This window comes from Lasioglossum baleicum, chromosome 8 (genome assembly GCF_051020765.1).
Source record: "Lasioglossum baleicum chromosome 8, iyLasBale1, whole genome shotgun sequence".
Classification (NCBI taxonomy): Eukaryota; Metazoa; Arthropoda; class Insecta; order Hymenoptera; family Halictidae; genus Lasioglossum; species Lasioglossum baleicum.
The window spans coordinates 5616969-5633840 of NC_134936.1; the positions used below are offsets into that span (position 1 = coordinate 5616969).

General features: G+C 44.8%; 2 protein-coding genes and 1 pseudogene across 3 annotated transcripts in view; 2 read left to right on the forward strand and 1 right to left on the reverse strand.

Moving 5' to 3' along the window:
* LOC143211335 (uncharacterized) overlaps nt 1–16872 on the reverse strand; it is a 125330-nt gene that overhangs the window by 86822 nt on the left and 21636 nt on the right. The gene's annotated exons all lie outside the window — the stretch shown is intronic.
* LOC143211338 (uncharacterized) lies at nt 11637–14903 on the forward strand (annotated as a pseudogene).
* LOC143211130 (uncharacterized) lies at nt 15617–16531 on the forward strand. Its single transcript, XM_076428590.1, has one exon. It carries the CDS (start codon nt 15617–15619, stop codon nt 16529–16531), a length of 915 nt encoding a protein of 304 aa, XP_076284705.1.

A 16872-nucleotide genomic window follows, 5' to 3' on the forward strand; every position in this document is an offset into this window, starting at 1 on the left:
CAGCTTCGACACGGCAAGCGAGCAGGTCAGCAGTTCAATTTCTGTAAGTTTATTACAATTATTATTATTATTATTATTATTATTATTATTATTTATTATAATTTATTTATTTAGTATATTTATTTCTTGTTCCCTTACGGGTTACAAGGAGGTCCCGTTTCCTTTACAAATGATCTTTTCTTTCATACTACTCTCTCTCTCTCTCTCACCACCCACATACACACACACTCCATCCCACCTTCCTCTCCTTCCCTTGTTCTTCTCCTAGTCTTCTTTTGCCAGTTCCCTAATTTTACTTGTATCCGCACGTCTCCACCAGTGTCATTGGATTCCTTCTTCCTAGGTCTTTCCAGTGTGCTTTTCTTCCTTTTGCCTACATCTCTCTTCTAATGTCTTCATCTCTTTTTTTTATTTTTTTTATCTTTTTTATCTCCCCCTCCCATTCCTTCTCCTTCTCTCTCCATTCGTTTCCTTCTCTGTCCGTCAGTACTTCTTCTTTCTCGTCCCACTTCCACACCTTCCCTTCTATCCATAATTTCATATATCCTGTTTTGACTGTTTTCCCCTTTCCTCTTTCCTTCTCCGTTATCTGTCTTAACCTCCATTGCACTCTTCTTTCTTCCCATGTGAGGTCGTCTTCTATCCTTTCTTTTCTCCCTACCAGTCTCTTTTTTCTGCCATTATTCTTCTTTTCTGTTCCATTGTCGCTATTTTTACCACCGCCCATTCTCCCTTTCCTGTCCCCTTTTTGCCCCCTCTCCTGACTTCTTCAATTTCGATCTTTTCTCCTATCACCCCTATTAAGCTCCGTACTTCTTCTTGTCCATCTCCACTATCTTTCATTTCTATACCCTTTATTATTATATTCCTCTTCCTTATCTCCCTTTCCTTTCTTTCCCACTTCGTCTGCAGCGCTTTCAGCCTACGTTCCACTTCTTCACTTTTCCTTTCTCCATGTTCTTTACCTCTCTTATTCTCTATCTCTTCTAGCCTTTCTTCTATTTTATCTTCTATTTTCCCTCTTATCTCTATCTTCTTTATTCTCTCTTCTATTTCCTTCAGCGATTTTCTGTCCTTTTCCCTTTCCTTTTCCCACTCCTCTCTCATTTCTTTCAGATGATTCATCACTCCCTTTATCTCTTTCCATCCTTGTCTCCACGTCTCTCTTAATCCCTCCTTAATTTCTTCCCTTATCATCTCTCTGATTTCCTCCATCCAAGACCTTTCCTGCTTGTCTTCTTTATCCTTTTTCTCCGGCTTTCTTTCTATCCTTTGGCTTCCTTTAATTACTTCCTCTTCTTTTTCTTCTCTTCCTCCCTGCCTTACTTGATTAATGAAATTAATTTTATTTATTATGTTTGTTCGCGAGCGAATCGACACACAGTCATTCGTCCCGTCGTGACGTCAGCGTCCGATCGCGATTTCACGCGAAGTCGCTCATCGGCTCGCGCTCCGACTTCGGGTATCAACAGGATCACGCGAGGATGATCAACCAATCATCGATCCGTTATACTCGCGTGATCCTGTTGAGCCAATCATCCAACGACACCGCTTTGAGGAATCTCCGGGTCCTCGAAAACGGACCAGAGATCGATGACTCGTTGTAATCGCCAGTCGCGGAATAATCACATCAATCATTTTCTACTGTGTCTAAAACGAAGTGCAACGCCGTTTCTTAATCTTCTTCTGTACTCATTACATAAAATAAATACAGTCCGCTCGCAGTCACTCAATTCTGTGTTTAATCTCAAGTTATTCTCCACGGTATTTCACTTTCTCGCACAGCGCTGTGCGTAGTCACCGGCGACATCGCGTACGGTTCGACGAAGTGTTCGCTTCGTTCCGCTACAATGTTACAGAAAAGAATAAAAACATGGAGCACACTAATGAGATAGAAACCGTGGAGTCGTGCCAGTGGGACACGGAGGACAGCGTTACATTCATTCAATTGATGGCCGGATATACGACAATATATTCTAATTATAAACAGTATAAGCGGCTGACAAATCTTTACAGTGAAGAGAGCTATTATGCTAGCTGCAGATGGACAATATTGCTAATTATGATCCTAATTTTTTTTGGTCAGAGCTGCCAAAGAATAAAATTTGTTTTTAAAATGTACAATAAGCACGCAAGGACAAGATTTTTATTAGCTGTGACGTCGGGTGTCTGCACCTTAATTATAATGATATTGAATATATATACAATAGAAGTATGTAATGAATAGTGGGACAACATTATGGCAATTCTACAAAAAATAATAGAATATGGCATCGTGTATGCCAATGTGACACGTTTTAATCAGCTAAACAATGAGTATGGCAGAGACAAGAAAAATTACGGCACATGTAAATCCATGTCTTTACAAATTGTACTTATAACTGCTCTGGGTATTAGCTGCCAATTATTAAAATTTGTATTCAAACTGTTCGGTATACGCACCAACATATTAACCCTATTATTGGCTGCAATGTCAGTCGTATGTACATTAACAATCGTAATATATACCTTACGGACGATAGATTTGTGTTCAAATTTGTAGTTTTTTTAATATTTGACAATCGTGAAAATGAAGAATAAAGTTTTATTATAAGACGACATTATCCCTAATGATTTTGATCCCTAATGAAAATATTAATTAGAATTCCAATCCTGAGGTATTTAAGTCCTGAAGGATAATCTGCGTAATTTTAAACTTTTCAAATTCCGCAACGTCACCGTTTTTTCGAGCGGGTCGCCTACGTTTATCGATCGTTTGCCCCGTGATATTCGGAAATAAAATGCCTAGTCGCAAATCGTACTTGGACTTTAGTCAAGAAACCAGACAAAGCCAAGGTCATAGGATGCAGAACGGTTCTTCGAAACAAATACAAACCGGACGGAAGCTTAGAAAGGCGGAAGGCGCGAGTTGTGGCGAAAGGATTCGCCCAACGACCAGATATAGATTTTCATGACACGTTCGCACCAGTAGCGAGAATCGAATCTCTTCGATTATTGATGGCATTAGCCGCGAAGTATGATGTTCGTGTCGCGCAACTGGATATAACAACTGCTTACTTGAACGGCAAAATCGACACGGAAATCTATATGGATATGCCCCCACTTCTTGAAGAAATGCTTCACACGATCGTCCATGAAGAAGAAGACACCGACCTTATAAAAAGGGCACAAATCATGCTAGACAAGATCCGCACAGGACACAAAGTTTGTAAACTTGTAAAGGCATTATATGGCCTGCGCCAAGCGGGCCGCTTATGGAATGAGGAACTAAACAGAATCCTTCGAAGTATCGGATTCACTCCAACAAACGCAGATCCCTGCGTCCATGCTTTTTTTGTGGAGGAGGCCTGAGGGAGCTTTTCTAAGTCGCCTAATAACATGCGATGAGCGGTGGATCCTATACGAGGACCGCCCTTCCCCGACGTATTGGTCACCCCGTGTTGATCGAGTGTTCACTCCCCCCGTTCCTCGTTCGACTACCCTGCGCCAGCAGGTTAGTGTCTGACGGTGCCGAGGAGGTATTCTACTCTGTCACTTTTTCCAACCCGGCACGCATTTGACCGGTACGGTTCACGCTTCGTTGTTCGAAGATGCGTTGAGGGCATATTATGCGTTTTATCCAGGTAGCGGCCCCCCTGTATTATTACAAGATGGGGCTGCACCCCACGTCTCCGCCGTGGCAAAAGAGAGATATCAGGGGCGAGGGGTGGAGGTATTGACTCACCCCCCCCCCCACCACTCTCCTGATCTGATGAAGCCTACGATACTTCCGAAGCCTACGAAGCCTACAAAGCACACGAAGCCGGTGTAGCCTACGAAGCCTACGAAATGAAGTCAGCTAGGAGAGATTCCTCACCATCACTATCGCTGCTGGATATTCAAGGATCTCTTCGAGGAGGCCGAACACGGAAGCCAGAGGGAAAGAGGATACTAAAAGGGAGGAGAAGACTATAGGAATAGTCGCAAAAGGTTTCCCCGAAAAAGAAATCAGCAGGGAACAAGCTAACAACCTCATAGCCCAACTGGCGGAACAGTTTCTGTGTCATTTTCTGTGATCCTACAAGCGGATATGGGGGCTTTGCTGACTATTTATCTCAGGCTTTCGTCAAAGGCACACCAAGAATATACCTTGCAAGCACCCTTCAGGAGAAGGGGCACAGAATGGTAGATCCAACCATAATGAACATTCAAAGCAATATGCGTGTCGTTCAAATGTCGCCCCCTGGAGTGCCTGATCGGGCAAATATAAAGGACGACAGATGTAGGAGAAGAATTATTGATGAATGCTTGAAGTATGGCAAAGCGGACATGCTGATCCTCGACGCTGGTGAATACAGCGGAGGTTTTACAGAGAACCGAGCATTTTGGTATGACAGTGCCAGGGGCACTATCAGCTTTCTCAATTCCGTCTTGTCGTTATTGCAAGTCATCAAAAATGGGGGCAGGATGGTGTTTAAAATGAATGGTCTATGGTGTGGATCTTTTGAGGTGTTGCACTCAATAGTCTCATGTTTCAAGGAGTTTAAAGCTGTTAAATTGGGAACTACTCATTTGAGCTCATCAGAGTTCTACGTCCTGGCAAGAGGTTTCTTAGGCGGGAGTAAGGAACCAGCTAAGAGGATCGAAGTGTTTTACAATGCTCTACTCGATCGAACATACGACTCGTATCTGGAAGCAAGGCGCGTAATAATTAATAGAGGAAGAGGCAGGAAGGTAGAGGAGCGCTGTGACTGGTATTCTCCAAGTACTCGGTCTGACGTGACTCGAGTTATGGTCAGGCCTGACAACCTGCCGCCTGGTATCGCAGTTAAAAACACTGAAGGCGATTGGATCATCGATGAAGTGTGGGACCCTCAATGGGACAAGCGCAAGGAGAAGTTTCTAAGATTCGTCAACAACAAAAAACCCGTGAGGTGTATGAAGTGGAATTGCGAACATATTGTCACACTAGGACAGAAATTATTAGAATGTAGTTTAATATACGGGAGCTCAATGCTTTTTTGCCGCCTGTTAAAAGGGTATGGCAAAGAGAGTGGCAGGTATTCCATTTGTATATTTGCAGCACTATTGCATATGATTCTAGTTATTATCGGAATAACTTGTCAAATTATCAAAATATCTTTAAAAATGTGCAATATAGTGAGTATCTGCCCCATTATAATAGCATTGATATCTTCCATTCTTAATATATATATATTGCAACCACGTGCAACTATAGCTGAACGATTATTTTATATATATAATATGACGACAAAGTATAAACTGCATTACATAAACTCCAGACTTTTTACCGTATGACATTTATAACTTGACGAATAAAAATTATTTTTTATGAACAAAAAATATTGTATGTGTATTTGTTATAATTTTGCTACTCTATCGTAACAATGGGTACCGAAATATTAATATAATGTTGTTTGTTAGACACGATCTGCGGTAATTCGATAGACTCGGTGTCGCGAATACCCCCCTTGACGTCTCGCCGCTGACGCGACAATTAGACACCTCGAACAGTGATGGTAGGTAAGGCGCTTTTTTCGCGCATGCGCGACTATTCTAACCTCAGACGGCCTCAGTCATGTACGAAGATCGGGTACCTTGGCCACCTCGCTAATTTCGCATAATTTCATAATGTTTAGCTGGCGTCCAGACGAATCCAACGACCTACCTTTTATGACCCTGAGCCCATAAATAATGCTGCAATATTTTATTCCCGTTTTTCGGCCCACTGTGTGACAGCGGCGCGGCGCGGCGTAGGGCGCCGCCGAGACCGCCACAGTTCCCCACAAACTTCGGACGTAGTACGGTCCTGACGAAACTCGCGCATGCGCGAAAAAAGCGCCTTACCTACCATCACTGACCTCGAAGCGAGCTCCCTTGTATGTTTATGTTGGGGGCATCCATCGATGCCTGTAAATAGACCCCCCCTGCCAGTTGAAGAAGCGATTCCGTTAAACTCCTCTGCGAGAACACACGCGAATTCAACCAGTATGTTTCCAGACCATAGTGGCGCCGCGCCGCTGTCACACAGTGGGCCGAAAAACAGGAATAAAATATTGCAGCGTTATTTATGGGCTCAGGGTCATAAAAAAGTAGGTCGTTGGATTCGTCTTGACGCCAGCTATAACATTATGAAATTATGCGAAATTATCGAGGTGGCCAAGGTACCCGATCTTTGTACATGACTGAGGCCGTCTGAGGTTAGAATAAAAAGTATGTAACTTTATCTTTCGAGCACTCGGTTTGGAGAGTTTATTCGTCTGTCTCTCCGAGGATTTTGTGGTTGTCTTCAACTTTTATTTGAGAGTCGAATACAGGCGTCACGATGTATCTTACGGTTATATCTGTCGTTACTTGGTAGCAAAGTATCCGTCAAATTTTACTGGAACAAATAGATTTGTAATCTTATGGATTATAATTCGAATCCAGATGTCGCGCGAGATTTATCTGTCATCTTCACTCGTTATTTGTTAGAGAAAACTTAACAACTGTATTCACACACGATTTAGTGAATACAGTTATACAGAAAACACAACAATAAATGTAATGACCAACGATACGCGACGAAAAGCGGGTTGACGAAAACGAGAACGAAAGAGAGGTAACGGCTAAACGAAAGCGGTGAGGCAAAGTAGGGGGGGGGGCGCTTAGACACCGTGAGGTCACCCGATCACGGCTACGCGAAGTCGGTAAGGCAGATCGACTGCGTATCGGTCGGACGGAACATTTCAACCCCCCCCCCCCCGCCTGCCGAGACGCAGTTTCGGCAATAGACGCCGCCGACTTGTATTTAAAGTATTCTCCACGAGAGAACCGTACCGCGTGAAAACCTGTTTTCGTTCGTCGCTGCACATCTTCGCCCTAATTGGTTCAAGAAAGTGGGGAGTGGGTAGTGAAGTGAGAGATGATAGACTCGCTGCGCCCCCCCCCCCCATCTAGATCAGGCATGGGCAGAAATAGCCCGCGTGCTAGTGATTCTCAAGGAATACCCCCAGTTCTCCCGGCCGCGCGTCTCAATCCCCTTGGCGGCCATAGTTGCTCTGATCACTATGGCCGCCACGGGGAGCGAGACGTGCGGCCGGGAAAAGTGGGGGTATTCCACGGGTATTCCTTGAGATTCCCTAGCACGCGTACTTTTCTGCCCATGCTTGATCTTGATCAGCTCAGAAGGCTGCGCAGAACGATACGTTTCTCTCATGGAGAATACTTTACGACGGTTTATGATGCGGGGCGATTCGCTTCGACGGGCAATCGACACAATTTGACGATTAGCCGTTTTAACATAGTAGTTGTAGTTCGGGCAGTTCGCAGGCGCGACGGGAGCTGTCACATAATTTGCGTACACCGACGAGCTCTATGACCAGCGCACGTTACGCGTCGATTGATAAAGGATCGCACTGGTCGTTGACCGCTGACAATCCGATACGATTCTCTTAACGTCGAGAGTGTGAGCTGTGGGCCGGCGTACTAATTGTGCAAGTGCGCTTGAGCGATAACGAGAGAGGTGAACGCCGAGGATCGCGGCAAGATTATCGGGTTTTTTTTATCCACATCGACGAGGGAGTGCTGCAAGCGTCCTCCCACGCGCAACATGCCGTTTGTGTCAGCAAAAAAAAACGACTATGCCGTGCGTTATTGCCTGAAATTCTTGTGTGTGAAATGATCCGCCTGTGTTTGGCGAATCCAAAACTGACGAGCGTTTTCCATTTCAGCGGCGGTTAAAGGTCGTCGCTCACTAGACCGCCGCACACCACCGCCGACCAGCGTTTTCACTGGCGCTCACCACTAGCGCGGCCGTTCGCCGCGCCGTAACCCGTCGAACGACCTAACAAAGACCGTTATAGTGGTGAGCGCCACTGAAAACGCTGGTCCGCGATCCGCTCTATCGATCTTCATCCGGCGCACAGCTCGACAACACAATGCAGTTGTACGTAATAACCGAGTAAGCGACGAGAATCTCCACGTGGAATTCGACGCGGCCCGTAACATATGGACGTTTTTTCAGGTCATTTCTCGGCCTCGAAGCGGGGATCCGGAGACAGTGTTTCCGCGGACCATGCTGGAGAGGAGTCTCGCAGCCACGTAGGCCCTCGCCACCAAATGGAATCGAGCAATGCTCGGGGAGAGACACCGCGGGACGCTAAATCAGCAGGGTTGCTTGTCCCTGGAACGTGACGCCAATAGGCTTGCGGTGCGAATTGATATATATCCGCGACGCGATTCCGTACGAAATCCTTCCATTTGGAGGGAGGGCTGCGAATCCACGCGAGCGCCACGGCCGAATCTGTCCACAGATGCGTTGGTATTCGCTCGAGTTCCAACGCTGTTCGGATGTGCCCGACTTGCTTTGCGAGGAGGAGCGCGGTCGACAATTCCAGACGCGGAATGGTCATTGGTTTGACGGGAGCGACTCTGGACTTCGCGGATATAAGAGTTACGCGGAAGGTATCATCGTCGTTCCTGACCCGGATATAGATTACAATGAACATCGCGCGTGGATGCATCGGCGAAACCATGATTCCGACGAAGCGGTCGCGGTCGAGGTGTCCGACTTATCGATCCAGAGTCAGATCTTGAATTTCCGGCAAGTCGGTGCAGAATCGCTCCCACCGACGCGTGAACTCGGGCGGAAGAACATCGTCCCATCCCGTTTTCTAAGTCCATAATTCGCCTACCTACATAGAACACGGTTTTCGCTACATTCTCGCGATCGGAAGCAACGCACATGTGGCCGAGACGTTCGTATTCCTCGAGGAACTTCGTGTATTTTCTCCGGAACTGAGGACGCGACGCGAGTGCCTTTCCGCTCCGCAACAATATTCGAAGCGCCGCTGCTCGCGAGTCCCCGAGCTCGCAAGGGTTTCTTTTGCGAACGGCGAACGCACAATGTATCCCCCGGTTTGGTCGCGGGAATGAGTATTACATTGACGCTCGGAGTCTGTCAGCATCGCTTCGAGCCGAGTGTTCGGCTCCTCCTGGACCCAGAATTTCTGCAGCAGCTCGTAGAGGTCCCGGTCGACGCCGCACTGGAAGCTGGAGACTCTGACGGACGCAGTCTGAGTGAATACGAAGACTGCAGGATCTGGGATGGCCAACCAAGCGCGGTGAGTTGGGCGATTGGAGCGTCGTCATCCCCCCGCCTGATGTCGGGTCGAATGATGCGGCTGTACACGTCGACGCCGATCACGATGTCGATCGGCTGCGAATCCAGGTAGGAAGGATCGGCCAACTTCAACCCTTGTATGTGTGACCAACACGAGTTCGGATTTGCCACGGTGGGTGCAGAATGTGTCAGCTCGGGTAAAATAAAGGCGTTTACTTCGCAGTTGTACGTCTCGGTAAGCGATGATATGACGAACGTGGAGACGCCCCGTGTCGTCACATTATGATCCGCTCCGATGCCGTAAATAGGCATGCAGGCTGCCGTGGAAGATGCAATCGTTGGCAAATGGACTCCTTAATGAAGGAGACCTCGAAAGCTGTTCCCGGTGGTGGAAATAACGTTGACGAGTGCAGTCTCCTTGGGCGAGATAGGAACGACGAGGTGAACAGTTGCAGATGAAAACTCGTCTGTCGGTGATGACTCCGAGGACGACGAGGACGCTGAGGTGACGGTGGAGGCTTTGTGCAACGACGTGTGGTGTCGCGAAGCGCATTTCGTGCACCGCTTAGTGCTGCGACAGGCCTTTCGTGGGTGGTTACCCAACCAGTTGCAGTAGCGTCGATGTTGGGTAACGAGCTGCTTTCGTTAATCCGGAGTCTTCGAGAGATATTGAGTGCAGGCTCCGAGGTAGTGATCCGCGGTGCATAGAATGTAACGTTTCTGCAACGTAGCGTGCGATCGAGCGCTGGACGATCGCGATTTCTGTGCCGTCGTGACAGCTTTTGCTCTCTCGATCGATGTAAGCGCGCATATGCGATGTTGCAGAAAATCGTCAAGGACGGAGAACTCCGGATACTCGGTTTGATCCGCAATTAGTAGCTCCCGCGCTTTCAGCGACTCCGAATCCAGCCGTCGAGTTACCCAGAATAGTATAAACGACCCCCAATGCAGAACATGATATTTGAGTACCTCGAGCGCGTTAAGTACTTGTTTCACTGTCCCGCGAATTTCCTGAAGCTCCGTCGCAGATTCCGACTTCGCCGTGGACGCGTGTGTTGTCGTACTGTCCGACGATGAACTGCCACGCACGTCCGAAATGATCGCCGTCAACTGGTCAATTGCGGACGAGATCGAGAGCGTCGCCGCTAAGACTCGGGAGAAGATGATGAAACTTCTCGGTTTCGTCGAGGCTCGCGTTCTTTAAAACCAGCGACGTGAACAAAGCTTTGAATAGCGGCCAGTCTTTAAAGTCGCCGGAGAAATTCGAAACGTCGATACGGCGGAGTTTTGACGATGATGTCTTCTGGTGACCACGGGAGCTTGAAACATCGCGCAAGTCGGAATCGCGGGGCGAGAGGTCCTTGAGCATCTCACATAGCGTTGCTTGGGTTTCGATGAACAGTTCCTCACACGCGTACTGTAGGTCGCGCACGTAATAGTCCTGATTCTGAAGGTCGGCTATGCATAATTCCTGGAGCTGTAGATGGTTCGCCCGGAATTCGTCCCAGTTGCGCAAGAGTGCATCCAACCGTGCTTGTATGTAGGCCTCCGCGAGGTTGGCCGTCCCCTTTTTCTTCGTGTTAACGATGATGCGGTGAATATTCTTGTGCAATTCGAACTGCGAGGCGATGAAATTTTTGGCCGTTGACATTTTGAACGTAACGGTGCGGCAACGAGCGCGAACGCGACGATAACACCAAACAAGCGAGCGGGTGGCAACGGCCACTGAAACGATTTGAATGTACTGTGCGATTTAACGTTAATCGCACACACGTTCGCTGATGCGTTTGCACGAATGTTTTCACCCACTAATCGTGATCTCAGATTGAGATGCTGAGACCCGCCGATCGATCCGGCTCGGAGGAGTTATACATAGTTATACAGAAAACACAACAATAAACGTAATGACTAGACTGCGGATTTTATGCACTTATGACAAAAATGGGTACGTACAATTTAAAGCAGTGGACTTGTTCAAAATATTTAAGGACATGAATGTTTTAGTTTCAGCTTAATAGCATAATTAAAAAGAAGAATACAATTTTTATTTGGCTCCTGTGTCCAGCAATCAATGCATATATTTTTTATTTTGCATAAAGATCCGCAGTCTAGAAACGACTAACGATACGCAAAGAAAAGCGGGTTGACGAAAACGAGAACGAAAGAGAGGTAACGGCTAAACGAAAGCGGTGATACGGGCGATATAAGTATAAGCGTTTGCCGTTAACTAGAATGAGACGATCTGCCGTTTTAAACCAGAAAATTCACGCATTTTAGGCTGACGCAAAGTGGGGGGGGGGCTTAGACGCCGTGACGTCACCCGATCGCGGCTACGCGAAGTCGGTAATACGGATCGGTTGCGTATTATTACGACTTGGCAACGTCGAATCAAGATGTCAGATATTTATACTCAAATAAAAATAACTAATAAAAATACATGTGATTTCATCTCTGCAAAATACTCGTCACGAATATAACAATCGAATAAATCATCTTGCTACATCGAGCTTCGTATAAATCTGAAGGTTAACAAGGGGAGCCCAGGGTAGTCGGAATCCGGATTTTCGTGAAACTTGCAGTATTTGAAGATGACATATCCAAGTTTAATTTAGCAAAGCAGTAGCGCGCGCTTCTCAAGATTTCCCGAGAAAATGGCATTTGAAAATTCGGTTTACGCGTTCATAAGGAGTTCGCGTTAAGCTATGAACATGAAGCGCAGTGGCCGAGGGCGCTGCGAGAAAGACTGGTAATCAGTAGGTCGCTGGTTCGAGTCTTGCTGCCGACATTTTTTTTTTTAATCTTTTTTCAGTTTTAATCCTAAAATTTATGAAATCTGCCATTAAACAATTATTTTTTAAATAGAAAATGCATGTTTTTTATTTGTGGGTATTGAAAAAAATCGAACATAAAAATAATACAGTGTTATATTTACTTTATTATTGCTCATTCTTTATTAATAAAAAAAATTACGTGTTAGTATGACACGACCCAGAATGATACTCATCGTAAAAGCATGGGAAACAATAATTTTTTCGGCATCTAGCACACACTATAAACGGAGCGTTTGTACAGGAGCACGCCGTTTTCAAGAGTTCTATTGGAAAGCACACTTCATTAACATTCATAAAAATTTCTCTGGTATCGCAGAGATTGAATAATTATTTTTATTTTTCAAATAGAATATTATTTTCTATTTATACCTCTCTCGGCAGTGTTGGGTTTTCCGGTTTTCCTTTACCTGGATAAACCGAGTCTGCCTGGATAAATCTTCTTTCGTGTTTGCACAAAGCAATTAAGCAAGGGGTACCAGCATGAGGATGATAGTAACTGTTGAAGGGACGGGGTAGACTCTTACCTAGGTGAGGCGCGAGGTCAACCCAGGTAAATCCCAAAAACAGACGTCGCGCTTGGTTTTATTACAGCCAAATGGCGAATACGTCTTCTTCCTGGTCCGAGTCAGCGGTCCTCCATCCCAAATATGAAAAGCAGTTATATATTACTTGACTGTTATTTTCGCTACCCCGATCGGAGAAAACCGTACTGCCCGGTACCGAAGTAATAAAAAACTCCGAAAATCATTGTGCTAGCGTTCGTATATAAGACCGACCAAATGTACCAACAACCAGACTTGATCAGAAGTGCAACAGAGAACGTCACGCTGCTCCATTACGATTTTTTAAAGTATCAGTTTTGTTAGACGAAATAAGTTTCCAGACATGTCGGATGTGGAAATTGTGGACGTGCAAGGCCCTTCGACAGCAGAAGAATCTGTGTGTCCTGATGATAATGTACGCAATGATATTGCGAAGGTGCAGCTAAAGGATGCTGTGGTGTATTTTGAAGATCTCCTTGCTCGACAAGACCTGATTGCACCAGAAGGATCAGCAACCATTAATGAGGAGGCCATTGCCATAGGAGAAGAAATTTACAGTCGCACGGTGCGAAAAGAAACTCGTCGAATGTGAAGAGCTTCTTATGCAGGATGAAACTGACGACGAGAACACGTACACAGGAGTTGAAGGATCCAGTTCACCGGAAGATTATGAGCCGAAGACGAAGACAACAAAAAAAGAGTATATTCCACTGGACTACAAAATTAAAGTGGTGAATATTGCAAAATCACATCCTGGTTGGACATTGAAGAACTTGCAGAAGAAAGGGTGCTCCCGCTTGAAACGAATGGAGGAACTTCCAAAGTGGGAAGAGCATATTAAAAGTGGTGGGACATCAATCGACAAATATGCATTGATCGATTCATGGACAAATGACCGCTTTGAGGAATGTAGAAACAATAGTCAGCAAGTGACTACCCGAAACTTGCAGGAGTGGGCTCTAGCTGCTGCGAGCCAGTTTCAGGATTTTCAATTTAAAGCAAGTGTTTCGTGGGTGCATACATTTAAACAGAAACATGGAATACGGCAACGCAAAATAACGAAATATGTTTCGGAAAGCGAAAGCGCATCAATGGAGGAAATATGGGCTTCAGCAGAAAATTTCCGTGCGCAAGCTCGCGCCCTGATACCTACATTCAATTCGGACTTCATTATCAACACGGACCAAACCGGCTGTCAGTACCAATCTACATTCAACCGTACGCTCGCCCACCGAGGATCAAAAGTAATTACCGTCCAAAAGAAGTGCATGAATAAGGTGACGCATTCCTATACTGCACAGAACGCTCTCACCTTGACGGGGAAACTGTTACCTGCCGTTTTCGTGTGCCTGCAAGAGACATCCGGCAAATTTGGACCGAGGGTTCAGCAGTTAGTGCAACAATATTCGGACAAATATAAAAATGTTGTTGTAACGTGTTCGAAGTCGGGAAGATTGACAACTGCGTTGTATAAAACGTTTTTAAATGACTGTTTAAAGCCGTATGTGACACAAGAGAAGTTCCTTCTATTGATAGATTCTTGGGGAGGACAGACAAATCCGGTGATGTACGATGAAATTTTTCAAGATGACGAAGGCATGCCAACGTGTACTGTCAAGGTTATACCTCCGAAATGTACTCCTCTGGTACAGCCGTGTGATGTATATTTTTACAGACAAGTGAAAAATTTAATTAAGCGGTTACAAAATTGTTCCTTTTAAATTCAGCAAAACCGCGAGATAAATTCCAGGGAGGATTGTATAAAAATACAATCAATTGTACATCACCAACTGTCTTCCCCTATATTTGTAAATATGTTAAAGTATGCGTGGTATGCGTCGAAACTCTGCGATACCAGAGAAATTTTTATGAATGTTAATGAAGTGTGCTTTCCAATAGAACTCTTGAAAACGGCGTGCTCCTGTACAAACGCTCCGTTTATAGTGTGTGCTAGATGCCGAAAAAATTATTGTTTCCCATGCTTTTACGATGAGTATCATTCTGGGTCGTGTCATACTAACACGTAATTTTTTTTATTAATAAAGAATGAGCAATAATAAAGTAAATATAACACTGTATTATTTTTATGTTCGATTTTTTTCAATACCCACAAATAAAAAACATGCATTTTCTATTTAAAAAATAATTGTTTAATGGCAGATTTCATAAATTTTAGGATTAAAACTGAAAAAAGATTAAAAAAAAAAATGTCGGCAGCAAGACTCGAACCAGCGACCTACTGATTACCAGTCTTTCTCGCAGCGCCCTCGGCCACTGCGCTTCATGTTCATAGCTTAACGCGAACTCCTTATGAACGCGTAAACCGAATTTTCAAATGCCATTTTCTCGGGAAATCTTGAGAAGCGCGCGCTACTGCTTTGCTAAATTAAACTTGGATATGTCATCTTCAAATACTGCAAGTTTCACGAAAATCCGGATTCCGACTACCCTGGGCTCCCCTTGTAAGACGAAATCGTTCCATTGAAATCTTACAGATAGACTTCCGTAGCCAAAATCTGACAGATACACCGTTAGATACATGGTGGCGCTGCCTTCGGCTCTCAAATAATGGCTAAAGATGAACTGAAAATTCTCAGCTGTATCTTACGGATGGTGCTTCTCGAATAACTTCTCGCCGCTAGAGGCGTTGAATACGCATATGCTGTTACTTCGAGCTTCGATAACCTACAGATGATGAATGAAATTTCTGGAGAGTATCTTGCAGATAAACTATGTCGAATATATATTTCAGAAAAATAAGTACAAATAAAAGATAAACGAAAGTTACATTTAGTTTATTAGATTTAGAAAGTTATAGTTAGTTTATTAGATTTATTTTATTATTATATTATTTTATTTAGATAAAAATATTTCCAATCTCTGGTCTATGTTCAATTCACATGCGTTGATCAAGTATCCAAAGCTACCTTATAAGGCCAGGATTCTGAACATATCAAAGCAAATTGGAATTGGCCAATTAACAATTTCGAAGACAATTTCGGAATATAAATCTACTATTCCTTTCGTCTCCAAATAGAAAAAGGTCACGACTGAACATTCTGGAGAAGACATTCGAGGAGGGTATCTTAGCTATCAGGAGGAAAGTGCATGACTTTTGGTTAGGAAAAGAAATACCGAACATGCAGAAAATTGTAGAAGCAGTGAATAGTAACCCAGATTTACCAGACTTCAGCAGGACGACGTTATATAGACTGCTGAAGCGAAAGGAGTTCAAATTTATTACCCGGGCACGCAATAGTGCGTTAATAGATAGACCGTACATTATTTGTTGGCGACAACAGTATGTCAGGAGGATCCAACAGTTACGTGCCGAAGGGAGGAAAATTTATTACTTGGATGAAACCTGGGTCAATGCTGGCGATTGCCGAAAAAAATTATGGGTCGATACAAGTGTAACGTGCCCACGAAATGCTGCTAAGAGGGGACTTTCAACTGGGATACCCAACCCAACAGGAAAGGGACAACGCTTAATCATAGCTCACATCGGGTCGTCAGATCGGTTCCTACCTGGAGCCCTCCTTAAATTCGTGGCGAAGAAAGGTTCTGGTGATTACCACCAAGAAATGAATGGCGACAGATTTCTTAGTTGGTTCCAAAGTTTTCTGCCCAAGTTACAAGATGGGTCAATAATCGTAATGGACAATGCTCCATACCATAGTGTCAAGGTGGACAGATTTCCAACCATGGCTTGGAAAAAAAGTGACATTAGTAAGTGGCTGGAGGAAAAGGGGGAAGTGATAAATTCACTGTTTGTAAAATTAGAGTTACTGCTGTTAGCAGAAAAATATAAAAGTGCAGGAACTAAGTATGTAATAGACGAACATGCAAAAGAGCATGGGCATACTGTGGTACGGCTTCCCCCTTACCATTGCGAACTGAATCCCATCGAGTTTGCATGGGCACATGTCAAAAACTCTACAAGAGGACAAAACACCACCTACAAGTTGGCGGACATTGAAAAACTTGTCGATGGTGCAATTGAAAATGTGTCCGCCGAGATGCGGCAGAACTTTATTCGTCACGCAATGAAGTAGGAGGGCAGGTTTCGCCAAATCGACGACTTAACGGATTCCACTTTGGAAGCAAATGGTGATGGCGAATGGTTGTCCCGGTCTAACGACTCCGAACATTAAGCTTCCTTTTATATATTTTTTCCTCTCTCCTGTTTGCGTTGGCAAATAGCTTGGGGACAAGTCATATTCCTTTTGTATATTGTCCGTTGGAATTTTAATCAAGATGTCTACCGAAGGCAATGGGCCGGCACCTGGGGGAGGCGATGATTCAAACCATGGGGAGAGTTACCGTATCCCCAAGATGCCCCCATTTTATCACAATGATCCAACCTTATGGTTCGCACAAACGGAGGGTACGATGC

Excerpts from the sequence above, each read along its gene's own strand:
- LOC143211130 (XM_076428590.1), top strand. The coding sequence starts at position 15,617 with ATGCAGAAAATTGTAGAAGCAGTGAATAGTAACCCAGATTTACCAGAC.